The sequence below is a fragment of the Passer montanus genome, unplaced genomic scaffold, assembly GCF_014805655.1.
Source record: "Passer montanus isolate IOZ18808 unplaced genomic scaffold, ASM1480565v1 scaffold35, whole genome shotgun sequence".
Taxonomy (NCBI): Eukaryota; Metazoa; Chordata; class Aves; order Passeriformes; family Passeridae; genus Passer; species Passer montanus.
In genome coordinates, this window is record NW_024368263.1 from 5863419 (window position 1) to 5890404 (window position 26986).

Here is a 26986-nt window from a genome sequence, read left to right on the forward strand (position 1 = left end):
TTTAATAAAGGTTTTAGCTCTCCTTTCACGCAGAAATGCCTTCGGATTACCGTGTCAAACCTGTATCGTGGCAATTAACACAAACCCCGGTAATGGACATACCGGCCAGCAATGTCCCGGGTCAGCCTGCAAGGTCAAGCGCTAGCACCTTCCCCCTCTCCCGCCTCGGCGCTTTCCCCACCTCTTTCACCGAGGGAGCGCCAACACCGCCTCCCGTTCAGGTGACCCAGGCGGAACCTCACGGACAACGCCCCCCCCCCGCGCCGCCATTTTAGGCCGCCAGCCGCGCTCAGCGCCCCGGGCCTGGGGCTGTGCTGTGCTGTGCTGTGCTGTGCTGAGCTGTGCTGTGCTGTGCTGTGCTGTGCTGAGCTGTGCTGTGCTGTGCTGTGCTGTGCTGAGCTGTGCTGTGCTGTGCTGTGCTGTGCTGCGCTGCCGGGGGCTCGGCCCGCGGGGCCCTGCGCTGGCACCGGCCGGGCGGGGCCGCACCGGGGCCGCTCGTCACGTGAGGGAGAGCGGCGGGGAGCGGCAGTGACCGGCGCTGGGGCTCGGGCTCTTTCTCCGCTCCCAGTCCTATCGCAGGCCCGTTCCCAACCCCGCTACAGAGCGATCAGCCCCGCCCCGTTCCCGTAACAACGGCCGTGACCGAGAGCCGCGGGCCCCTTCCCGCGGCGCCGCCCCTTCCCGCGGCGCCGGCCAATGCGCGCGGGCCCGGTTCGAATGGCGGCGGCGGGCGCGGGCCCGGCTGTCGGTGCCGCCATGGGCAGCGCTGAGGGCACAGGTAGGGCCGGGCCCGGGGCTCCGAGCGCGGCTCGCCGCGCCCGGCCCTGCGGGTCCCGCTCCCGAGCAGCGCCCGGCCTGGAGCGGGGGGTGCGCCGGAGAGCTTCCTGCTCCTTCATCACCCCCCGCTGCTCGCATCGCTGGCGCAATTTTATTCAGCTCATTGTTTATTAATTTGTAAAGCTCCTCCATTTAGCTCGTGTTTATTCATTTATAAAGCTGTCGTTTTCTTGTGTTACGGCTTTTTAAGCTCTTTGCGTTAACCTCCCCCTTCCCCTCTTTTGTCTTTGTTCCTTTCCTGGCGACACTTTTAACTTACTAAAGCTGCAGATAAGCAGCAATTTAAATGTTCCAAGACATCAGCCTGAAATGTAGGGGCTGCTTTAACCTTTTGTGCATCTAAAACTTAAAGTGATGTCTGGAGCTGAAGGAGGAGTAGAGGGATGGAAAAGTAACACTCCTGTGATCGGGAGGCTGAAAACTGTACAAATTCGTTGCTGTTGTAGTCATTCTATACATTTTCCTCCCAAAGATGACTTATGCCTTCTCTCATAAGTTAAAGTTCTTAATGCTTGTTAAAATAAGTGTCCTTCAAAGCACTTTGATCTCAGGACTCAAATTTTGGGGAAAATCAGGATGTTAATGCACATCTTACTGCACTCAACACAGAACTTGGTGGGACCACTTCACTATTCTTCTAATCCTTAAATAATTAATTAAAGTAGAATTTACTTTTCATGAGGAGTCTTTGCATTAGCACTGATGACATTGCTGAAGACTATTAGAGAACCTGGGTTTGTTAGAGAAGCTCATGTTTTCCAAAAAGGAACCTGTTGTTTCTGATCATTGATAAATGGTCTATCAAAGCTTGGCTTGTTAAGGTCTTGAAAGTTTGGAGTTCCTGGCTATGAGACCAGATTCAAATTTGTTTTACATTACATGGGGAAAAAAATAAATTAACCTGCCCAGCCTGTGTTCCTTCAGTGCTTTTCACCTCCCAAGTCCAGCTGGGCTATGATTGCACTTGAACAATATTTAATGTTTTGAATGGATGGGTCAGGCTCCTGTGTTTGACCACCTCTGGTGGAATCAAAGACACTTACAGGGTTACCTTTCACTGTAAATAACCACATCTTTATTTCTGTATCTTTCAGTTCTGACATTAACATGTTTTTCTTCTGAACAGATTGGGTTGATGTTGCCAATGATCTTTTAAGGACCTGTCACATAAACCAGCACATAAAGCATATCTCAGAATGTGGTGCTGACCTGTTTGTTCATCTTTATGAGTCAATCTTAGGAGAAAAAGTACCAGGTAGGAATGATAACTGCTAAACCTGCTTTTTATTTTTGTCTCTGTGTATTTTGTAGTTAAATAAAATTGAAATTTGTAGAACTTCCTACAGATGTAGGGATTTAAAGTATTTGCATCCTTCCAAAGACAAAAATATAAGATTGACATTCAAGAGATATTGGCAAATTGTATTTTAACTTTGGCCTGCTATGAGGATAGCCACAACAAAACTATAAATTAGACCTTGAAAGCTGTCTGTGGGCATAATACTTTTGAAGGGTGTGAACTGGCTCATTTTATCTTACAGCACTGTTAGCACTGAAGTCTGCTCTCATAAAATGCTTGATACTTAGAGTCTGCTAAGAGCTGAGCTGAGATTGAGCCCTGCTTTAACCCAGCTCCACTGGACTTCAGCATAGCTAAGCAAAGGCTCTACAATTAGGCATTTGCTTTGTCTGTAAACTGTTATGTGTAGGAAGTGTCAGACTACTGATTGCAGAAGATTTTAAGAGCACTGAGGTAACTGGCACCTAGTGAAGGTAGAAGTCTTGTTAAATGTAAGCACAGAACTAAAAATAATGTTGTTCCCCATTAAGTAGAATACACTGTAGTGCAATTAGTGTGTGACAGGGAAAGAAGAAGCCCTAACACAAACTGCAATTCCAGTCTGATGATCTGAACTAGGTGTGTGTGCTGGGAGTGAAGGAGGAGAAATGCTTCAGTAATCTCTGTTCTTGAATTTAATCCTGTTAAAACCCTCAGATCTTCCAAGAGGTGTTCTAAGTTTGTGCTCAGTATTTATAAAAGGTTTTGTAAGGCCATATATGATACTTGGGCTTTTCATGAAGGACACAAGGTACTGAAAAAATACTGGCTTGTAAGCAGCAGTTAAAGTAGTTTCATTGTGAAGGTACTTGCAACAAGCTGTCCATTTAAATAGTCTAAAATCTATTATTTATTTTAAATAGATTTCATTGCTACTCCCAGAAGCCAAGAGGATGATGCACATAATGTACAAGCAGTAATAGATTCCCTGGCACTGGATTATTTGCAGGTCAGCTTGTCTCACATCACAGGTGGGTACTTGGTTTATGACACAAACTCAGTTGAATATCTGTGTGGTTTAATTGAAACCTTTTAAGAACCACGTGTTACACAGCTTGCTTTCATACTTGCATGGAATCTCTTCTCATGGTAGTGGCTGTCACAGAACACTGACCCATTGCCTTGGACATCAGGTTGGAAATTGAAACAACAAGCAGAGAATAAATAAAAGTAAGAAATGTTAAAGCTGACATCCAGCCATGCTTCATCTGGCTACCAAAGTGTTATCTGAAATCTGCTGCTGGCTCAGGCTTGGGCACTGTGCATCATAATGTACACTTGGACACTGGGTTTAAGACATGACCCTGGAGTTTCAAACTTGTTATTAGATTTTTAAAAGTTGGTGAATAAAGAGTTGAGCTGTGTTGTGTTATCTGTACACAGATAATGGCTTTCCCTGAGTATTCCTGTGTATGGTCTCACACAGCATAATCTGCAAAGAATGAAAACTGCTTGATAAGAAGTATCTGACTTGATTTCTGTACACAGTGGCTGGTGTTTGCAATCCTGCTGCCACTCCATAGACTGCTTCATGCTGTAGTTTTATATATATAAGAAAAATATTAAATATCAATTGTCACTGAAAATGTCCCAGAATATTCATTTTGTGAGTGTGTCAGCATGTACTGCATCAATAAACTTTTTAGAACTGAAAAGATGCAAATTTAGAACACTTAAAATATACTTTAAGCTTACCTACATAGTCATAAATAAGTGACCAGGTGTCTTCTGAGCTGACAACCATACAAGACTTTCCAAGCACTCTTCTACAGAAAATGCCTGCTTTTGAGAATTTTTCTTCTGTGAAGTACTAATTATTAATATGTGTCATTACCTTCTCTTAAGGTGAGAACATTGTGAAAGGAGACAAGGAATCTATCAAAAACCTCCTTGAAATATTTGATGGTTTGTTGGAGTATCTTAGAGAAGTCAGTGAAACCTCTTCTCAGACTGGAGGTGAGATGTAAACCCAAAGTGTTTCCAATGTAGCAAAGATTTATTTGGGGTTTTTTGTTACTTATAACCTTGACAATGGAGAGAAGAGAAGAGAAAGACAAAACTGACCCCAGGGGAGGAAAATTTCAGGGGTGAAGCTGAATATTTGCATTCCTTATTTTCATAAACAATAATAAAATAGATAATTTTCCCCAAAACTTACATAATCTTTCTGCTTCATTCTTGTGGCAGAAACCTACTCTAGACAACTCATCCTTTGTTAGTTGCTTTTCAGCCTATAAGTAGATGATTCAGGATTAGGATTCAAGGAGGGAAATGTTGCTTTAATTGGAAGAATGAGCAAATGTCCCTTTTACTTACTAGGAGAGAAGGGGAGCAACAGTCTTTCCTGGAAAGAGGGTCTTGGAGTAGTCCATAGCAGGGTTATTTTGAGGAAAATGGGAAGAGAAGCTGCTCAGCCCTGCAGAGGCATCTCACTGCAGGCAGAACTGGTCTTCCTATGTCAGAGCTGATAAGAGCTGTCACCACTGGCTGTTGCACTCTGTGATAAGGGGAGAGAGCACTTGGTGCCTGCGTTCCCCCTGGCCTGGTCCAGAGTGGACACAACTGAGGAATGTGCCTCTATGCTCTTCCCTTCCCTCAGACTGCCAGTTTTGTTACCCACTGGGGGTTAGTGGCTCAAATTTTCTAGCTGTAAGTCCACAGTTTAATTCTTTTGAGGAAGAAGAAAGTTTTATTAATAAATGGAACAAGGGGATATATGGTAGTGGTATAATCTTTCAAAATTTACCATAAAGGTTGCCCCACCTCCCCTACCTCCCCCTCCCCTCATGGGGAACATTACATGTCATCATTTTAGATGAAACACTACAATGTTGATATTACATAGAAACTGTTTTGATGATATTGGAAGTAATACCTGTTAGTTTATAGGTAGTAGTTTTCCTGAAAATAATTACCTCTTGGTTATTAACAGCTGACATAAATGTGCTGTCCCCTGATGAAATTCAAATTGCATCTCAAGAGCAGCTGGAAAGCACTGCTGATCAACTTACAGAACATACACTACTCTCATCAGTTGAAAGGTAAGAACAGTTCTGAATATTTGCTTAAACATAGTGATTGACTGTGTATCTGTAGGGAAATCAGTAGGTTTTTTATACTATAGACACCTACTGATTACATATGCCAAAAGGAATGTGAGGTGTCTCTTCTGGTTGGGCTAAAATTACATCTGGGATTTCTTTTGCCCTTGGAGAGTTGCTGATTTTAATTCCCTTAAATTTACTTTTTATGTGGAATGAAACAACTTAAAAACTTTGATCAGTTTTAAGGAATTGATTCATTCAGCTGAGTTCAGTTTGTGGCTGTGACTCCTGCTCTGGTGTTAGGCTCAGTTTTGTGACTCCTGCTCTGGTGTTAGGCTCAGTTTTGTGACTCCTGCTCTGGTGTTAGGCTCAGTTTTGTGACTCCTGCTCTGGTGTTAGGCTCAGTTTTGTGACTCCTGCTCTGGTGTTAGGCTCAGTTTTGTGACTCCTGCTCTGGTTGCTCTGTGGCAGCAGGGCCATGTCCTGCACGGCTCCTCGGCAGCTCCATCTCGTGGCTGAATGGGCAGAGGCTGAGAGAGGAAATATTTGATGGCTTTATGTTCCCCCCTAGGTCCCAGTCAGAATATTTTATTCCAGCTTGTGATACAGATGGCTCAGGATCTACCAGTGAATTAATTAAACTTGGAGATACTGCTTATTCATTTTTCAAGAGAGGGGAAGGTGAGTTTGGGTGAGAAAAAATTTTAACACACTTCTCGACTCTTCTCTAGTTAGACTTCTAGGCTTTTTTTTTGTTTCCTTTTAAAAAGTTACTTCTTTCAGATAAATACTGTTTTAAATCCTTGTTTAAAAAAATCCAGACAACCCACAATAAGCAAATACATCTTGCTGAAGTTAAAATTTCTGGAAGAAAATGTTCCAGGCATTATTTTTCATGAGTCCTGCACTACCTTATTTGGATAAAGGTTTATTGTTTGAGTTCTAATTCAGTTCTATGAATGCATTTTATCTTGTTCAATAGAAGAGGAGAATTCTGAAGACTTTGTTTCATTTGTTGCAGTGTAACATATATTATTTAAGACTGTAAAAGAATTAAGTTCATTCTTAAAGAAGACTTCTCAGGAGTGTCAACATATTATTTAAGACTGTAAAAAAATTAAGTTCATTCTTAAAGAAGACTTCTCAGGAGTGTGTGCCCCTTCCAAACTTCATGGATGGCTCTGAAAGGAGTAGTGTGCAGATGACTTATATTGAGATCATTCTTATTTAATATTTTTATAAGAATATTCTAATTCTTCCTATTCTTATTGATGATTCATCTCCTCAAGTAGAGGCATAAAGAAATATTGTGAATTATGAACATTTCATTGACTGGAGTTACAAATAAGAATTTAGCAGACCTATTTTGAGCTTAGTATGGATTGCTAACACCAAGCAATGAGCAGACATTAAAATTGTCCATCTCAACAGTTCATAGCAAGATGCTTTATAGACCCTCATTTAATTTTTTCAAGCATCCACTTCTAGAATTTCAGATGCCTGTACTTTGTCTAGCAGAAAAGGACACGGAAGGATCTGGAAGCACAGAGGCTCTTGCAGCATTGGCCAACCAGTTCCCAGAAAGTGAAACGGGGACTGTAAATGAAAGGGAAGATGGTGAGTATTGATTGTTCTGACAGCTCATCCACCTGATTTTGATTTAGGGGTGTAGGGAACTAGGGTAGTGTGGAGGAGAGCTTTAGTTGTGAATGGAAACACTTTAATCATGTTTTAAAATAAATTCTTTTCAGAAAAGCAGTATTTTAGTCTCTCAGAGTAGGCAAACTTCCATTATCTGGGGTATTTCTGCTTAGCTAGGATTTGGCTTCAGCTAGGCTGTTTTTAATTTGTATTGTGGTTTGTATTCTTTTCTTTTGTGGTTTAAAACACTAAAAGGTCCTTGTGGAAGATCTTCACATCCAAAATCATGTTCTCAAGGCTGAAAAATGTTACAGCACTGTCCCGTGCAATCCAGCAAAGGTGGCAGCTCACATTAGCTATCCCTTTGTTATGTACACACAATGCACAGAACAGGCTCTGCTTTCCCAGATAACACTTCAAGTTCTTTGTGTTTGCCTCTTCAGGAGGGATGGAGTCTGTTCACGCTGCTGAAGCTCACAGGGGCAGTTTGAGTGTCAGTGCTACCAAACTGGGGGAGCCCATCCAGCAGGCAATTCCTCTGCTGCCCCCGTTCCAGCCCTCGGATCCAGGATGGAGAGATCACCACAGCTCAGACAGACAGGCAGCAGCTCTGGCTTGCAGTCAGGCAGTGAACATTCCTACTGTAAGGAAAAGCTACCCTTTGATTATTGAATTTTCTTTTAGTAACCAACACTGCTTTCATTTGAAAACCTCCTAGTTTACTTGTAGAATGGGAGTAGATGGTCCCTGAAGAACACTTTTGAATGTGCCAGAGTTTATTTCAGTTCCAGGAATTTTGGATTGTGGATTCATTCTTCACTAAATGTCCAGAGAGGAATTTAGTTTGAGGGGTGTGTTTGTTTTATACATATATACATACACATCTCCACAGTCAATGCCAGAGTTTACAGTATAATAAACAAAGTAATTATAGTGATTTTTATCTATCTATAAAATCAGCATTGATTTTCATTTGCAGATAGACCTAATGTATGAGCTTCCTGTCAGCACTCTCCTGTGAATTTATAGAATACATCTTGCTTTTTATTTCAGATTGAAAAGTCACTTACCCAAAAATTTAATGGTGTTTCTGATGGTCTTCCTCTGTCCAGAAAAATCCCTGGTGAGAGAAAATTTGGCATCCTCTAGGGTAACTTTAAGTGTTATAATGTTGCATTTATTTTTACTGGCACCACAAAAACCATTGTTTTGAATCTACTACTGCAATTTTTAAATTCAGCCACAAGTTCATATTTCTATCTCTGCTTTACAGAGAAACAAAAATAGGTTACTTTTAATCTGTTCCCTCTACTGGAAAAAAGTAATCCATGTCCCCAATTCAACTCCTTTCTTAGTTAATCCTGTTAAGATGGGTCTATACCACAGAAACCTCTTCCAGCAGATAAGTCCCATGGCTGAGCTTATTCTGAGCAGAGAAACATGGACCAAACAAGCCAGTTTCAATTCTAAGAAAAAGCCATTAACTGCTATTGTAAAAAAGGTTTAGAGGCTATTTTTTTTCAGTACTCATTTTCTCTGTTGCCTTGGAAACACTGCTTACCTTTTTTAGTTTCCATAGCATTCCCATGACACTGAGCATTGAAGACTGGAGAAATTACCAAAATGAATGTCACAACTGGGTAACCACAGTTGCTTTGTCATTCTATTCTCTGAATAATTTGGATCCACAGGCCCTGGCTCACATCTTTTTTTCTTTGTTGCCCACATGAATAGGCACAGTGCCATTAACTCACAGTTACCTGTCATCTGCTTCTGCAGTGGGAGAAATGCTGGGAGATGATGCCAAAGACAGTATGACAAAGGTACATGTTGCATCTTAATTTTAGGAATTTCAATCAGTATTTTTTGATTTCTGCTTAGTCTGTTATCTTGTGGCACTTCTGGGCTTATTTCAAATCTGCTTTAGAATTTCTTTCCCCAATGTACAATCAGTGATGCAGTGTTGTTAGACTGTGATTCTGTGCAGTCTGTGAGTCATGTCAGTTCTTAGTTCTTCCTGGAGCTGTTTGCTCCAAAATGTACAGAGCCAGCACCCACAGAGTTCTATTTATCACAACCAACCAGTTACTGGTTATCTTGCTTTTTCATCAAAAATGTACAAAGCACAGAAGTACAGTCATGTCCTTTCTCTGAAGTGTATCAGCATTCTAAATTATTAAGAATTTTGGGGTTTTTGGCCAATAAAACTTAGATTTACTAATTTTTAAAGGTCCATGAACTGCTTATTATATTCTCTCCTTTTATTTTCTTGCATTGTCCTTTGCTTTTCAAAAACTGAATAATACAAAACCCACAAACTGACCAGCAGTTACCAATCTGTGCCCATAGAAATGTGTCTGTAAAGGAAGTTTCTTTCCCTGGAAACACAATTTTGCCTTCTGCAACCACAAGAGGTACTCACAGACTTTGCTTGTTCCAATAGTTTAAACAGCTTTTACTTCTGCATTGTCTCTGAAACTCCCTTTCCATTGGTGCATTTCCCAGGATGTCCATGCCAAGCCCAAGCTACTCCAGTTTGAATGGAGAAGTTACCAGGCAGAACTAAACCAGTGCAGCTAAATGGCACAAGAACAGGAGTGTTCTCTTTTGGCTCCCTGTGAAGTGCAGCTCAGTCTGTACTAAGGGAAATTCAGCTTATTTCCACTGCCTGGCATCACTCCCAGGCTGGTGAGGTGGAATGTGGAGATCCTCATTACCTTAACCTAACCCTGTTCTGGTTCCATGGCATGGCTGTGAACTGATCTTCCATATTTTACTAGTCCACTTCTTTAAACATCAGTTCTCTAAAGCACACTGTCTGCAGTCAGGAGCCTAGAAATAGAGCTACTTTTCTATGTCTATAGTCACAGGGTTTGGGATGGTTCTGTTACAGCATCTCTACTCACATGATCTATAAAACCTTCATTTACTCATTTTCCTAGGTGCCTCTGGTATCTGAATCTTCTATATCTACCTCTTTTGAGAAAAAGCTCTCACTATGTGCTGAACAAGTAACACAAGCCCCAAGACCTGAATCTCAGCACTGGCCTAGAACAACAAGGCAAGTTCAGATTTTTGGTACTGAAGCACACTGGCACTTTGATTTCCATGGCCAGCCAGCCCCCTCCTCCCTTTTAAAATAAGATCTTTCTTTCCTTGGCTGTGTGACAGTGAAAGAATAATTCTCACAGAAATATTTCCTGTTTCTCCTGACATATACTCATATTGTTGAATATGGTTATAGGCATTTACACATTCTGCTTTACTTACTCCTATAAAAACAAGCTTAGGCAAAAAGTGAGCTGGAATTGTGTGAGATAATGCTAATTGTCAAGTTTTTAGAACAGAAATGAAATCTGTCTGTTTTCTGCTTTACCAAATATGAAAATTCCACCACAGATTCAGTTGAAGATTCACTTTCCCACAGAACAACAAAGAAGAAGGTGCCTGAGCAGCAAGAGTTTAATGAAGCATCAGAAGATCTGTCTCACAGGCTAAATGAACTGGATTTAGTAAGTGCAGTCTCTTCTTTGTTGAGCTGAGCAATGCAGCTTTAGTAATGACAGTGGAGAGAATTGAGAATATCAGTGCAATATGGATGAAAAGGAAATCTGCAACTAACACCTGGCTTTAGTTCATTCCAGCTTTAGAACTGTCTCTTGAACCTGACCCCACAAAAAAATCTGTCCCTTAGATGTTGACGAGAGCTTTGGGTGAGCACACAAGAGAAGAGGAGCTGAGAGATGAGGACAGCCTGTCCCACCACAGTGACAGTGTCATGGACTATGGCCGAAGGACAGCTGGGAGAGGTGACAATCCTTATGCCAGTATTGGGATGGAAACAATATAAAAGAAAGCTGCTACACTGAATTGCAGTTAGTTACTAAGTTTTGTATTGCTAGTTAATTTCTAATTTTTTTTTCCATTTCTATTGCTAGTTCATTTCTTTTAACCAAACCTGAGCTACAGTAACAGAATTGCAACCAAGTTTCTGTTTGAAAAACCCTGGTAAAACTTTGCAAAAATAAATACAACTGAAACATAGTTGCAGTAAAAAATGTTTAGCACATGGAGGGAGAGAGAATACAGGCTCACAGGATGTAGTTCTGAAATGAGGGCCTGGTCACAATGCACTTCACTGGGGTTTTTGTCTCAAATTTGATGCTCAGTGAATGCTCTTTCCCTACAGACACATCACATCCAAGGTACCCAGGCAGGCCACGCTCCCTCTCTCCAGCCTCCCCCTCCTCCCAGCAGCAGGACCGTGGACTGAGTGGCAGTGGAGCAGGCCAGATAAATACAATACGCAGGCACCTGCGGGAAGAAAGGGACGAAAGAACACGAAAAACAAAGGTAATGTTTGGGTTGGACCTTGTGGTAGCTCTTACCAACAGTTATACTAAAACCTCAAAAAGAGAACTTTTATGTGATGGGAGCATCTGGTCTCCTCTAGTAGTCATATGCTGTTTATCTGTAGCCTGCTGAGGAAGAGACTTAAACCCCGAATTTTGCAAAAAAGAGTTTAAAGTGGAAGAAGCTACTTTGACCCATGCAGCAACCAAGTTGACAGGGTGGCTGTATGGACTGATTATTTCCTCTGAGAAGACCTTTTATTTTTGTTTTCTAGCTGGTCACTAAAGCTTATGAAAATGAGCTAAGAATTTTTGAAGCGAGGGGGAAGCGTAGAATTTCCAAGCTCAGAGAAGCTGCCAAAGAAAGGGTACGTGATGCACTGTTGGGATTGCTGGTTGTGTTTTGCTTGGTTGATTTTTTTCTTTTTAAATTTGTCTAGATGGTTTGTTCAGACACCTTTGGGAACAAAACCTCCTTGACTTCCAGTGTCATAGTTACAACACTGTACAACTGAAATAGTAACTTACTAATGCTGAGTGCTGCAGAAGAGCTGAGGTTATGTAATGATGAGATTTAACCTTTATTTGAACCCTGACCTGCATTTTGTAAATTCTGGCCTTCTGGAGAATCCAATGCAATATGTCCAAGTTCTCATTCTGAAGTCTGAAAGATATTTAAGTTCTGATGGCCAAACTGTGTTCTGTCAGTGTTTCCCTTCTCATACCTGTTCTCCATCTGTTTTACATCTGCTCCTAAGGAACAAGAGTACAAAGAAAATGTCTTTCAAGAACCTCCAAAAGTGTCTCAGCGAGTGAAAGTTTATTCTAGAAAAACCACACCTCAGTATCCCAAATACAGCCAGTGGATTCCAAAACGAGGGACCATGAAGCCAAAGCAAGCAGCTCCAAGTAAGAACTGCAAAACTATACTTGCTGGAAAACTGGCATCTTTTGAAAGCATGTGTTGAACTCCAAGATGAAAGGCACCAGTCCAACATATACCAGTCAGCTGTAGCATTTTCCCTTCTTCTGACCTCTATATGTCTGGATTTTTGTGAGGGAAGATAATGCTTTACGTAAATGTAAACCATCAGTGCACAATCAAATTGTGACCCATTTGCTACTTCCTTAAAATCCCTTGGATTATTTTCAGGGCTTTTTTCCATTGCTGCTACTCCTGTGCTTATTCCACTACAGTCTGAGCTCTCCTTTTGTCATTTTTCTGAGCACATATCAGATTTAAAATTGGGCCTGTGGCTAGAGCTGAGCCAGGTACAGGTCACTGAGCAGGATCTGTCAGGACCCTGCCACTGTGGTGTTACTGCTGCCACTGCTTCTGCTGAGTAAGTGATGCTTCAGGAAAGCCAGACTGCAAATCCTAGGCCCAGTTTTGGTAACCAGCACTGTGCATGCCTAGGGATAAGATCACCAGATAATCTACATATCTGGATGTTGCTCAGCTACACTGCCTTATTATTATTCCAGTTTTTGAAGGCCATATACTTGGTAAATACCCTTTTGTTTCATCTCCCCATCATCTTTTCCTGCCAGAAAGATCAAAGATGTAATGGATGGGAATGAGCTGGTTGCAAACCAGTTTATTTTGCACCTGTTTACTTGACCTGGATCTGTCATTGCCATGGCTGTGCTGGCTTTATTTTAAGTTGCTGCAACCAGAGAGAGAGAGAGAAAGCAATCTCTGATTAGTGATGGTCATAACCACATGAAGAAAGAAGGGGATACCTGTCTTAGTTGGATGTGGTGGGGGTAGGGAAGTGACATCTGAGCTATAAAATCAATTCTTCAGAGAAAACAATAAAATATTGGGATTGCTTTCTCTGTGCTGTACTGGCAGGATGATATGTCCTGCTGGGCTTAGCTTGACATGGTAACAGTAGCATGGTGATTTTATACAGTGTTCAATGTAAAATATTTCTTGACTTATGCTGACACTGGATGAATTTACAACTAAATGAATTTATTGCTTACCTCTTTTTTTATCTTACAGTGACAATAAGAGACAATGACCTCCTCTTGCAGCTCCTGGAGGAGTTTCCCCACCTGCACATTTCCCCCAGTACTCTGAATAAAATGTGGCATCAGCAGCTTGCACAAACTCTGCACCTCAAGGCACCCTCTGCCAGACCTAGACCAAAACTCCAGAATGAAGTGAGTGTTGTCATTCTTACCTGCTGAATGGCAGCAGAGATGCTCTGGCAGGGCACCTGCACACCCCCAGCACAGTGTGGAAGGATGTTCTGGGGGCTTGGTTAAACAGGGATGTACAGATTTTACATAAACAAGTTCAACTTTTCATCAGCCACTTGAGTATTATGGTCCTTCTTTGATACTGATTTCTTGAATTGCTGTTGCTGTTTTAAAAGCATTTTGTAGTTTCCACTGCTAGTTCTGAACAGTGTTTTAGTTTAAAAGTGAGTTACAAGATGCAAAAGTTGATTAACTTACACAAGGCAACTCTCAACCAAACCCCAAAATATAGCAGAGGGGCAATATTTAAATCTGCTACATAGGACAGCTTGTCCTGCAGCATGATGCAAGTAATGAGCTTTTTTTAAATCTCCAGGTTGAACAAGCCTTGAAGAAACATGAACTGCTTGCTGCAATTATTAAGAAAGATCAAGATCACAGCAAGAGACTGGTATGTTCTTTGAAGACTGTTTGTTACATAATGCAGAGATTTCACATGGAGCTATCTAAAATGCATATTCCCACATCATGAAAGTGGCTTTTTGTGTTATGACAACTTTATACTTTTTGAGTAGCTGTGGTCTCAAAATGCCACATAATCTGTTTGTTGTGCAGCTACTGGGGTTATGAGAATGGAATGTCATTATTATTACACTGCACTGTTGCTCTAAAAGGTAAAACAAATTCTAAAAAGGTGCAAGGAGGAGAATGTTGCAGTTCCGGTGACAGTGACACAACTTTGTCAGAGGTGACAAACGCTTTAAAACCAGAACTGCAAAGCTGCGGTGTGGAGCAGGTCCTCAGTAAAGCACCCTAATTAGCAATAATTAACAAAGCTTTGCCTGCAGGGCTATCTGTTGGCAGCTTGGTGGTCTGACAGCTGCTGCTCTCCCTTTAGCAAGAAATCAAGCAGCGCATCCACCGGCAGAAGTGGGCTCAGAACAAGGTGACGGAGAAGCGGCAGCAGGCGGCGCGGGCCAGGAAATACTACGAGGATTACAGGGTGCAGCTCCGGGCCAGGCTGCTGCGGGCCAGGACACGCGAGGAGAGGGTGAGCCCGAGGAGAGGGTGAGCAGGGGGGCCTCGCCCTGCAGGGCTGGCATTCTCTCCTGTCAGGACCCCAGCGCTGAGGTTGGGGAGTTCAATGCTGCACATTCAGTGACCAAAGCAGAGCCAGGATGAAGTGGTTGGTCAGGGCTCCACATGAAATGGTTCCTGCTCTGGAAATGTGGATCAGTGCAGGGCAAACCACTGTGAAACAAGAAAGGATGATTTATGGGGCTAAGAGGAGAGAAAAAGTGAAGTATCAGTGTGGAAAAACAGGGCTGGTAACATGAGAAATTGGGGAAATGAGTTTTCAGAAACAGTAGGATTAAGAAGTTGTTCCTACAGTCACCATCCAAAGAAAACAATCTAAATCTTCAGTTAAGGGAACTGATCAAACAGGCAGCCTTGTTAGTCAGTTGTGTTTGTAAAACAGAGTGGACTTTGTGACAGATATGATCTAATTAGGGCTGGACATCAGAGTGAGGGAAAGCAAGGAGAGTTATTACAACTCTGCAAGAACAGATACACAGTTGTCACCTTTCAAAATAAAAGATTAGATGTATACTGCATAATCCACTGGTAGAGATTTGAGAACTGTTTGCCTCAAGCTGTGAGCTACAGCTGCTAAGTGTTCTTGTGGAGGAATGGAAAGCCTGAGTCCAGCCTGGATTTCCTGCTGCTGGAAACCTGGATGAAGGTCCTGAAGTCAGACTGCAGAGTACAGGGTGGGTTGTAAATCACAGTGCATGTTCAAAGGCCCTGGCTTGCACAGTTGGGTCATCTGACTAAACTGACAAGAAAAATTATTTTATCTACCAAAATTTCAGCTAAATGAAAAATACAAATCCAGCTCAGCTGTATCTGCACCACCATTTCTAGGTACATACTTGTGCTTTTTCATGGGCTGTGGCCTATCCTCACGTAAACATCATTCCATCAGGAGCTAAAGCAGCTGAGAAATGTAAATGTATACTTACACATTCTTGGGAAAGTTTCAGGTTTGCTTTTTTTTATTGCTGGCAGATATTTAAAAACTTATTTGAAGAAGGCTTAGAAATTCAGAAGCAAAGACTGAGGGACCTGAGAGTTTATGCTCGAGAGAAGCGCGATGAGCAACGGAGGGAGCACCAGACTGAGCTGGAGTCTCTGGAGAACTACTACAAAGACCAGGTAAAGCTTCATCTGGATCAGGCAGATCATATTTTTCCACTTAGAAGTCTTTCTTTAATTATTTCAACTCACACACGTGTTGTGTTTAGTTTTCCATGCTAGCAGAAGCTATATCTCAAGAATTCCAAGAAATCCAAACCAGAGAGAAAGCACAAGCACAAGTAAGTACTCTTAATTTTTTCCAGTTGCCTTTTCTTTCTACATGCTGTGGCTAATGTCAGTATTTTCTTTAGATGCTACAAAAATCAAAAAGCGAAGTGAGATCAAAGCTGGAGAAGGAAATACAGCAACTGCAAGCAGCAATCATGCACAATGATGATGACACCTTTTTTCAAGAACTGGAAGCAGACAGACTGAGATCCAGACTTCAGATGGCTTCCTTCCAGTACAGCCAAAGCCACTTCTTCTGAGACTTGGGCAAATGGCACTGCAGTCCTCCCTGGCTAAGATGATCAGAGTCTTCGAGAGCTGCTATAATGGGAAGATTGTGTGAGGCTGGTTTTTTTCTCTAAATTATCTGTTCTGTCATTTTACCTGTCAGGGGTGCAGCTGCTGGGATCTCCACAGCACTTTCATGATCACCAATAAAATTTGTGAACTACTTTTTACCTTTGTAGCAAGGCTGGGGTAATGTTGGGCTCTACCCAGAGGAAGCTGGGATGAAGTCAGAGTGCTTTAGTGAAGTTTTCCTGGTGGAACAGTTGGATGCTGAGGCTCCTCTGCATCTGTGCTGGGATTGCTGCTAAGCCAATCTAACACCATTAGCCAGAAATCATGGATTGGAAAGCTCACAAAGCACAAGGAGATCTTTGAAAGAACATCAGAGGTTCAGGTTTCCTGTGAAAAGCCAAGTTGGAGAATGCCTGCACTAAACCTGACATAAGTAACTGGGAATTTAAATACATCAAGCAAGGGAAGACTGCTTCTTCCACTTCTGCTTCAGTTGTGCTCACAGTGTTGGCATTGCTGGCTTGATAAAATACAAAGGTTTATAAAATACTCTTTCTATGCCACAAGTGCACTGAGAAAAATAATTTGAAACAGAAAACAATGCAGATTCTCCTAAAGCTGTACATGATCACCTTCTGCAGGAGGTGAAGCCTGGGAAGGAGCTGTGGACAGCATTCCTCATCCTCCACAGGGCCACACTCACAGGTGCAGCCTGATATTCCATCTCACACTGACAGAATTAAAGAAGGATTCAATATTTCACCAGTCAGCTTTTACCTTCCTTCAGGCTCTAAGGTCTGCTTCCAGGCAGAGCAGAGCTAACAGCAGGCACTGCACATCTTGCAGAGCTAAAAACAGTGCAGGGCCCAGCAGGAAATGCAGCCAAACACTGTGGAGGTGCCAACACAGAGGGATGAGGACTTAACTGAGAACAATTCCATAAAGCCAAGCTGATATTAATGAAGTCCATTACTGATACAAATGTGCAACTCTTAATTAGTTTATCTTGGTAGTAGAATAGTTCTTGTTTAAAATTGCTGTGTGAGAAGTGATATAGGAATACTGGAGTTAACTGCACTGTACATACAATAGTTAAAGGTTGCCAGGAAGGGGTGGCTCTGATGGAACTGACAACACACAGAGCATTCACATTCATTCACTGAAAAAAACCTAATCAGGAAAAAAAGCCCCCAACATCTGAAGGAGCTTCTTTTACAGATAAACCAGCCAGCTGTTACAGCATGAAACACCTCACTGCAAAAATACAGACCCAAAAATCACCAAAACCAGAAACACAAACCCCTGACCTAGCCAAACCTTTTCAGGGAGCTGCTGTAAGCCTGGATAACTTGAAGCCCTTAAAGGGACAATATTGATCACCTAAGTTGATGAATTTTAGCAAGTCTTGACCAAATTTGCCTTTATTTCCCTCAGGAAGATAGTGTAGCTCCACCAAAACCAGAAATCAACCCCTGACCTAGCCAAACCTTTTCAGGGAGCTGCTGTAAGCCTGGATAACTTGAAGCCTTTAAGGGACAATATTGATCACCTAAGTTGATGAATTTTAGCAAGTCTTGACCAAATTTGCCTTTATTTCCCTCAGGAAGATAGTGTAGCTTTGCTGAGTTTTGAGAGGAGTCTGTTCATCTGTTCACCAGTGCTGAGATAAAGTCCTGGCCAAGCCATGCCAGTACCTGAGAGCCAGAAGTGAGACCTGCTGTGTTTGACTAGAACATTCTGCACACTCCTCACTGTAGGAAGTCACCAAGTTTCAAGTATTTTCTCCTGAAACAAAGTCAAGTTACTTAAAAATGACATTGTTACATTTTAAAGATTTAATTAAGAAAAACTTAAAACTTTTAAAACCATTGATGCTGTGACAGTGCAAACAGCATACAATTTATTGCTCAACTTCTGCATGGGTACATACATTAAGTACTTAAAAACCATTTTATACAGATTTTTTTTTTGTTAAAGCTCATGTAACAGCTGGGTGAAAATACAATGATACCAATGCTAAAACACTCTGTAATAAATACAATGGAAATGATAAACTAAGAACTGTCAGTTTGTGGAGGAGTAATTACACTTGTATAAACTAATTACAACTACAAACAAAGAACTGAGGATGTGTAGAGCCAGGAACCTCCTACATAGTGTAAAGTACAACAAATGGCACCTGTTAACTGTGTGGTGCTGTTTAAAAAGATGCTACATCGAGCTGGAGGATGGTGCTGTGACAGGAGCAAAGCTTGAACTTCCATCAATGCAGCCTTTTAAACACACCAGGAGTTCAGTACACATGTAGTGTTGTGGAACAGGAATTTCAAAATAGCTTGTGTGCTCTGGACTTTAGTACAACACAAAAATTTGGTACAAATAAATCAGTTTAGGGAAACTGAACCTATGTGCAAAAAAAAAAAAATTAGAATACATACTGTACAAAGCACCATTACAAAACTCTTTACACCGAGAAATTAAATCCTCTGAAACTCAACTGTGAACTGTATATTTGAAATCTACAAAAGTCACTGTTCATAATTAAACATTCATAATGAAAAGCAACAGCATAAAACCATGATGTGACATCTCTAAAACGACTAAAGACTGGATAAAGTAAAACCCAGTAAGAGGGACACATTGAAATAAATATTCACATTAATCATGGGGTGAAAGTCCAAGGTTACAATGCAATATTAGGCTTAGCACCTTTTTGAGGGGAAAGTAGCTGACATGTACTTGAAACAAAATTTTGGAAAGGAATCAACCCTTTACCACTTTCAGATAAACATCTGACTGGGTGATGAGGTGCTTTAGTTAAAGCTCTCAGTCTTTATGAAGGTAGAAAGGCACTCAAAGTACTTGGTATATTCATCCTCCTCTGTTAACTATGGAAAGTTCAATGCAGATTTGTCTAGTTTTGCCTGTAATATATTAAATTTACAATATCTGTAGCAGTTAAAAAAATTCTCAATGCCATACCAAAATGTTTAGTAGAAAAACAGATGTACTGCTAAGGCTGCTGTGAAAATGAATGCAATTATCAGCTGATCTCAGGTCTCAGTTCTGCAGAGCTCATCTGCTCCCTCCCCAAAGGTGCTTTTGTGACAGCCAGGTGACCATAACTATGCATTCAATAAATCCACCATCCAGATTTTACATTTGCCATGTTCCATGCCCAGGGAGGCTGTGGCAAACACAGGGGATAAAACAAAAAACCAAACCCTTAAAAAATCACTCCTATCACTTCCATGACACTGGAGTGTCTCCTGTGAACAGTCCAAGAGCCTGTGTCTAAAAGCCCTGCCACAGCCCTGCCACCACCCAGAGCTGGCAGGGCTGAGCAGGGGCTTTGGCAGGGCTGGAGCTGGTGACAAACTGAGGCAGGAGCTGCTGTGCCCCCCCAGAGCTGCAGCCCCCCTGCTCCCAGTGCCCTGCAGCCCCGAGCTGGGGAGCCCAGCAGGGAGGCAGAAGCAGCAGCCCTTGGCAGGAGTGCCACTGGAATGAAAAGGCTCTGCTGTGTTCAAGCCTGCCTGTCACAGCAAGTCTCTTGGCTCTCTGTTCACATCCCTAAGGAGCCTCATCCTGCAGGCAGCCCAGAAAGGGAAACAAGTCCCTTGGAACAAACCTGTACAAAAGAATAATCAAACCAACGTGTGGCTTTGGCTCACCAGATTCTCACCACAACTCTATAAAAGTAGTCCCTTGCCCACTATTCTGACACACAACATCCAGTAGTAGTTTACTCACTGTGGCAGTCAGACTTGGCAGAGCAAAATTTAGTTTAAGCTCCACAGAACAGACAGCAAATGAGCTGGTTCACTGTGACTTACACTGCAAACATGGAACAGCTGGTTACATCCCATCCTTAGCATTTTCAATACCTTCAACTTTCTTCTCATTGGCAGTGAAAAAATAGTGCAGATTTGATGATTAATTGTAACCTAAGTTACAGAAACACAACACTGATTGGAAAAAAACTGCTACTTATTCCAAATATCCTCATGGCTGAGAGGAGAAGGGCACTGTCTCTGAAGCAGCCTGATTTATCCACACACCACGAGCAGATCAGACAGACCTCAACTGAGAATTTCCAAACTAACACCAAAGTTCAGTTCCCTCTACTGGTAGTGCATTTTATTCCCCTTTGAAGAGATCAACCCATGCTATAAATCATATATATACTTACTTCCATCCCTACAATCAATAAATTATGTGCTCTTACAACCTCATTTCCAAAGCACATTACACATATTTCAGTCAATACACCATTTTTCCTTAGCTGTAACTTAAACCCACGTGTCATGAGCAGCTGGACAGAGATTACAACGTGTTTTACCTGATAAATCTTTAGCATCAACAAATACAGAATATGATTTGGCTGCATTCAAACAAACTTTGGTTGACTGGACAGGATGGATTCTGGAACAAAACTGCTGACAGGCTTCTGCTGGCAAAGCCCATCAGTGCTTCAAGAGCTGAAAAATGCAGTGTTTCAATTTAAGGTCAAAAGCAACAAAAAGTACTCTTGACAGACTTGTTAGAAAAATGCTGTTTAAAAAAAAAAATCAAAACATCTACTGTTCATTAAGAAAAGGTTATTCCACGTGTAAACACAAGGACTGTACCAAATAGTCTGTGTCACTCACTAGAAATTCTGCTGGAGGAATCTGACAAGTGATATAAATAGGACCCCAAAATTACATATTCGGAATTCCTGTTTGAAAAATATAAAAAAAGCCCCTGTGGCAACATTTACCTGGAATTTACATTGCAGAATATAATGGTGTACTATAAGAAAATGCAGTTAACATGTAAGTGGCTTTCATTAAAAAGATTAATGGTTCTTTCAGCCAATTTTATGCAAAGTTAGAATAATCCAAAATATTTTTTTCCAAAAATAGCAGGTATAGATGCTGTTCAGTATCATACATTTAAAACAGGCTGAAACGTGACTTGTACCGACTGCTGAAGTTGTGTCTTGGTATCTGAGAATAGAAATCAGGTAGGCAAATATAATAGATTACCTCTTACAAAAATAGTAGTAGTCTTTAAGTATAGAATACTGCTTAACTGTTGAAATGTAGGAAAAGTCAGCATTCTGTATGTTCAAGATATTAGTTTTTAATAGCAGCTGAATGATCCTATGGCAGGAACCACAGAACCTATTTTCTTGAAATAAAAAAAATTTAAAAATTTAAAAAAAAAAAATCCAAAAGTTGTCCTTTCCCTCCCAATGTCCTAGTGTAGAAAAGGGAAAGTTTCCTGTATTTCAAGCATTTCTTGAGTCTTGGCTGAGGGAAGGAAGGGCTTTCTGGCTGACAGGATATAAATAGAGGCTGGGAGAGGCTGGAGGGTCATTCCACAGCAAAGCCACAGGTCTCCTCGATGGCCGTGAGCAGCTTCTCGTAGAGCTTCTCGTAGCTCTCGTAGGCAGGAATGTCAATCCTGTTGAAGCTGGGGAAAAGCAGAGAGGTTTCAGCTCCCCACCACCACTGCCAGCTCTGCCACACCTCCCCGGGCTGCAGAAGGTGCCAGCAAGGCTTAAGGAGCTCCATCAAACAAAAGCCATCTGCAGATTTCACAGCTCTGCTGCTCCCTAAGGGACAGCTTTGATTTGTCATGAAAGCCAAAATCCTCCAATGCTCCAAACACTCTGACAGCAGATTGCTCTTCAAGCCACAGACCACAACAGAGAACTGAGAAACTCTTACCAGGTATGAGCTTTCGGCAAGTTATTAGTGCTGGCATCAATCTGGTGTATTGTGAAGAGTCGTGGGCCTGCAGCACCTGCACATCCAGAGGAGATCTCTGTTACTGTGTGCAATAACATGGAATGTCTTCCTTGCACTGCAGCTAATATACAAAGAGAAGCTCTGCACCAAGGAAGATGAAATCATAAACAGGCAGGAAAAAAGTGCAAGGTCCCAGTGGCTGTGGGACAGACCCCTCCTTGCCCACCCAACAGCCCTGCAGTTGTTTAAAGGAAAGGTAAGGGAAAAAGCACTGATGAAGAATAAATCAGCTTTTTCACACAGTGTACTGCATAATTCCAACAGTTTTTAGTTTCTCTTCTCTCATCCCTCCTATACCACAAAACTTACACAGCTGTACCTGTCCCTGTTTTATAACAGGTCTTGAACAGTGGCCAATTCACTGGAATCCCACAGCACCACAGTGTCAATTCCTTATAATTTTATTAAATTAATCTGACTACTAGAAATCCCTTTAATGTCTCTGCTAAAAAAGAAAGACTGCAGCACAGCCATTGTTTAGACTTGCTCTGCATTGAAGACAGGACAGGAGAGGCTACAAATGTCCCAGCCTGAGCAAAACTGGAATCCTGGTCTGAGCAGCCATTAAAATACAATTCAGAGGGTCAGTGTTTCTCATGGGGACTCTGCTGTTAAATAAAGACTCTGAGCTTGAGCTGTGTTACTGCATTTCAGTCTAAAAGAACCCCCAGAGCTGTGCAACTGATGAGGACTTGAAAAAGTCAGGAATTAAAACCCTGACTTCTGGAACCCCTGTAAGATCTGAGCTGATCAGAACCCCCTGCTAGAGAAGGAAGTGAAGAAATGAAATAAAAGAGCCATTTGCACAAGAAGAGCTACTGGTGACTGCAATCAGCCCATTGCAATGGCTCTTTGGAAGCTGGCAGCCCCTCCTGGAGCTGATCGTGCCCGGCACTGTTACCTTGCAGTGCCTTGAAGCCCTGCAGGGGCACCCGGGAGGAGCCGGTCACGAACTGCAGCAGCCGCGCCCTCCTCTCCTCGTCGAAGAGCTCCACAGCCTTCCAGAACCACTTCACGATGTTGCTGTCGGGGGTACAGTGTTTTAACCTGGTATTTGCCTTCCAGTCGTTAACGTCGATTTTTCCCAGTCCACAAATGATGAGCTGTAAATTTAAAATAGGTTTATTTATATTATTTTGTCACTGATCACTATAAAAATGGGTTTGGAGTCAAGTTATGAAGAAATGATAGTGAAAAATGGACAGATTTTATACCAAAGGTAAGTTGTAACTTCTCCCTCATCTTAAAAAATGCAGAAATACATCTTTCTTGTGTTTTTTTTAAATTTTACCTCTGTACACAAACCATTTTTCAAATGGTCTCTATTCAAATTAAAAAGAACCCAAGCAACCATTCCAAACTTAGACAAAAGGGCCTTGACCTGTCCATTAAACAGAAGCACAGATTCTACCCCTGTATGACAGTGCAGGAATAATTCACATTTGACCTCAGTATTTCTTTCAGGAGCATGGCACAGGGTGCAGTTTGGCTGGTCCAGCTCTGGACTCCCAGAAGGAATCTTGTTGCTGTGATACCAGCAAAGCACAGAGCAGCCTTTCCTGACACTGAGCTCTCAGAGCTCCTGAAGGGAGAGCCACAATGGATCGGGTGCAGCTCAGCGAGGATGTGATCATAACTCTGAAGACATTTTTATGGCTAAGAACACTGGACCTTCCCCTTTCTTATTCTACAGCTGCAAAATGGTTCTGAGCTAGCAGCATGGCTGGGAGTGAGAATATTTGGGATGAAGGAGGAGCAATCACCACGTTCCAGCCCAGGGATCAGAAGCACAAGTGAATGATTTACCTGTGGCCATTTTACATGGCCACAGACTGCAATTAAATTTCAGTTTAAAGCAAGCTTGGGATCTGTGGATTTCTCTTCAGAGGATATTGTTTGGATGCTGACCCTGACATTCTGTAGCACACTTGTTTGTGACAGCTCCTTTCCTTCTGCTGGATTTATGGGGCCATTGGAGTCTGGCAAAACGAACTCTGCCAAACCCCAGGTGCCTGAGACCATTCAGGGCAGTGCACTGAGGGTGGGAGGGAGTGACAGCCTGTTCTCCTGGCAGCACTGAATTCCACATGAGGAAACTGCCCTGTGAGAACTCTGCACCAGGACTCTGCTGGAGCAGTGACACCACCCGAGGCCACTGCAGGTCCTCACAGGGCTCAGAGGGGTTTGAGCTACGAGGGAGGGGCTGCAGCCACTTGTGCAGCTGCTGTGAGCTGTCACCTCCAGGAACACTGCCACAGCTCTCACGGAGGCACACACAGCCATGGTCCCCTGAGCTGCTCAGCCCTTGCCCTGCCCCTATCCCAGCCAGAGCACACCAGGACTGCTGGCACAGCCCTGAGGCTCCTGAGGCTCCAGGGCCTGGTTACACTTGACACAACACAACACAACACTGGTGCACTGACCTCTAACTCCTTCTCATCAAATGTCTTCAGCAGATGTTGTGGGATTACTTCATTAAATCCCTTCTGGAGCGCCAGAAACTGAGCTTCAATTCCTCGTAAAAACCGCCAGTTCACATAAAGTCTGTGAGCAAGTGCAAATTGGGTTTGTGGAGGATGTATTCAAATACAATAAACTGCAATTTATCCAGCCCCAAAACACGGCCCCACTGACAGGATTCCACCAGAGCACTGCACAACCCCACAGCACAACACTGACAAGTACTGCAACAAGCAATGGCTCCTCCTCGTCGCAGGAAACAGAAAAAGCCCTGGGAAAAGCTACTGATGTACCTGACATATTCCTTTTTGTTCTCCTCTGTCACGGGGATGCTTTTGCCATTGGGTTTCAGCTCGTGCTGGATGATCTCCCCATAGGCATTGTGCTCCACACAGAACGTGTGGTCCAGGACCCCGGTGATGTCGTTCTCACTGGTGCAAAGAAAGCAGCAATGACTGAGGGAAAACATACTCTGCAAATATATGAAAGCCATGTTCTATCTGACAGAAGCACAATTTCATTTTTCAATGGCATTTGAGAGCCCTGCCTGGATGCAGAAAGTGAACATACAGTTCTACTCTGTTACATTTTAAAATCTTTATCAAAGTTTCACTGTTATATTTTAACAACCTGTTACTGTTAATAATAGGTAAAATTAATAAATTAATATTAACTCCACACACCTCCCCCCTAAAATGTGAGTAGCTTGAGCATTTTTAGCATTAAAGAAGCTGAATTGTGTGGAAGATATTTCTTAAATCTGCCAGAGAAGGAGATCAAAATACACCTCATTTCCAGGATTTCAGACCATTATCACAGAACAGAGACAGTATTCTAAAACCCTGAGGTACCCCACAGAGTACTTACAGTATCCAAACTAAGCTGTTATGGAGATCAGGGTCCACCAATTCCATGTCATCCAAAGTAATTGGCTTCCCAAGCAACTGCTTGTAGAAAGGCAACGTGAAGCCCCCGTCAATGTAGTGCCCGTGGAACACAGCCATCCCCATGATGCGGCCCACGAAGTGGAAGTAGGACAAGTGTTCCTGGAACAGAGCACAGACAAGGCCACTCTGCTCAGTAACACCCCCACTGCTCAGCGTGAGACAGAACCCAACACCCAGAAAGAAGAAAGCCCCAAGCCCACGCCCTGTGTGGAGGTTTTGTTTTGTTTCATTTTGAGCATTTCACTTCCAGTCCAGGAGTCTTACAAGCAACAATCAAACCAAATTTCTCCCGAAGGAATCATAAATTGACACCTGACAGAAAATTAAGAACACACTTGAGAAGTTTGATCAGTGCAAGAAAGAAACTATAATGTAAGTGTACAAATTCAGTGTCCAGCAGTGCCAACTGTCAGAATTTGGCTCTAAGTGCTGCGCCCTGTCCAGGTGAGCCTGACTCCTGGTCAGAAACACGGATTGACAGCACACAGCTCCAGCCCTACCGGGTTGACGGCGGAGTCGGGGTTGATTTGCAGCGTGTAGATATCATCCCTGGAATACTGGAAGAGCCCATAGTATGGATTCAACATTTCATGGGACAACAGGTACAGCCACTCCCTAGAAAATAAAATCATTTATTGGTACTCTACAGACAAATGCATTCCTACAGAGAACCATTTCAAAATAATCTGATTTTTTAAATTTTGCTATTGAACATAAATGGGAAGGAAGCTATCTCTGAACATGCTGAGATATGGCTGAAATCAGAATTATGTTTACTAGCTCAGTAATCACACAACACCTGACAGCTGATGGATTTCCAGCTTTCCAAGATTTTCCTTCATGTTACTAATTTCCAAGAGAGTTTCTGACTGTGATTCTCCTACATCCATTACACACTAAGACAAGACATTGAATAGAAAGATGCTGGAATCAAAGCTTTTGATGTAAACCATCTTTCAGGTAATGGATATATTTAATTCAAGTTTTAATTATGTATTCACAAATCAGTAAATAATGGTCTGAGAATTGGGCATGTCATTTTTTTATACAGGAAAAATAACCTCAGACTACTGACAGACTGCAGTTGCCCACCAACAGCTGGTGGCAACATTTTGCTTCAAACTGCAGTGAGAGTTTGCAATAAAGCATATTTTTGGTTAAAACTGTGCCATAAAGCCAAGTATTTAGTGGCATATATTCTCACATACCCAAACTTCACTAACCAAAGAAAAATATGTTAATTTCAATAGATACCAAAACCTCTCATGTATGACAGATATTTGACATGATGTGTAATTTGCATTTTATTTTCAATAAATTAGCTCTTTTTTGATGCAGTTTTTCTTTTACAATAGTACCTAGAGCCGTATGATCTTCTGACATTTAATCTGTTGCAGAAATAAAAATAAATAATAATAATATAAAAGAAGCTGGGCTGGTTCAGGATTCAAAGCACAGGGGAGGCTGGCAGGGGTGGGTGCAGGGGAAACACAGAGGAGCCACTGTTTACCTGGCAACTCCTCCATAATCAAGGCCCTCCTCCCCACGAAATTTTATCATCAATCGTTTCCACAGGTCTTTTGGCCTCATCTTCATGACTTGCCTGTAGGATTCCTGTAAACACACAACACTTCCTTTTATTAACTATTGTTTACAGAGTAAAAGCTGCTGCTGTGTATTGGAAGTGAAGGGGGCT

The 26986-nt window shown here is 42.2% G+C and overlaps 2 protein-coding genes across 4 annotated transcripts in view; one reads left to right on the plus strand and one right to left on the minus strand.

Annotated features, from left to right (window-relative positions):
- Positions 1-403: 403 nt before the first annotated feature.
- Positions 404-17435, plus strand: CEP95 (centrosomal protein 95). 3 transcript variants are annotated; one of them, XM_039715912.1, is made up of 22 exons: positions 406-778; positions 1964-2092; positions 3040-3147; positions 4022-4132; positions 5109-5217; positions 5792-5901; positions 6739-6837; positions 7305-7504; positions 7915-7984; positions 8596-8684; positions 9804-9922; positions 10289-10373; positions 10556-10670; positions 11051-11214; positions 11489-11581; positions 11972-12122; positions 13222-13382; positions 13798-13872; positions 14320-14472; positions 15492-15638; positions 15728-15799; positions 15872-17435. In XM_039715912.1, exons 1-22 carry the CDS (start codon positions 697-699, stop codon positions 16046-16048), a joined length of 2619 nt encoding a protein of 872 aa, XP_039571846.1. In that variant the 5' UTR covers positions 406-696; the 3' UTR covers positions 16049-17435. The 3 variants fall into 3 exon arrangements, 2 of the variants coding, with proteins under 2 accessions (XP_039571846.1, XP_039571845.1); XM_039715911.1 differs by having other exon boundaries at positions 407-778; positions 10238-10373; positions 15872-17434; XR_005628226.1 differs by lacking the exons at positions 15728-15799; positions 15872-17435 and having other exon boundaries at positions 404-778; positions 10238-10373; positions 14270-14472; positions 15492-15628.
- A 510-nt stretch (positions 17436-17945) lies between these two features.
- SMURF2 (SMAD specific E3 ubiquitin protein ligase 2) overlaps positions 17946-26986 on the minus strand; it is a 59166-nt gene continuing 50125 nt past the window's right edge. Inside the window, exons 12-19 of the mRNA XM_039715913.1 lie at positions 26801-26904; positions 25791-25905; positions 25211-25389; positions 24637-24774; positions 24307-24427; positions 22785-22986; positions 21803-21878; positions 17946-21545 (exon numbers count right to left, since the gene is read on the minus strand). Coding sequence (XP_039571847.1) covers positions 21446-21545; positions 21803-21878; positions 22785-22986; positions 24307-24427; positions 24637-24774; positions 25211-25389; positions 25791-25905; positions 26801-26904 — 1035 coding nt within the window. The 3' untranslated portion in view covers positions 17946-21445. The remainder of the gene's footprint in view (positions 21546-21802; positions 21879-22784; positions 22987-24306; positions 24428-24636; positions 24775-25210; positions 25390-25790; positions 25906-26800; positions 26905-26986) is intronic.

Excerpts from the sequence above, each read along its gene's own strand:
- CEP95 (XM_039715911.1), top strand. The coding sequence starts at position 697 with ATGCGCGCGGGCCCGGTTCGAATGGCGGCGGCGGGCGCGGGCCCGGCT. Across the intron at positions 6,838-7,304 it reads TGTAAATGAAAGGGAAGATG|GAGGGATGGAGTCTGTTCAC; the intron begins GTGAGTATTGAT and ends TTGCCTCTTCAG. Across the intron at positions 13,383-13,797 it reads GACCAAAACTCCAGAATGAA|GTTGAACAAGCCTTGAAGAA; the intron begins GTGAGTGTTGTC and ends TTAAATCTCCAG.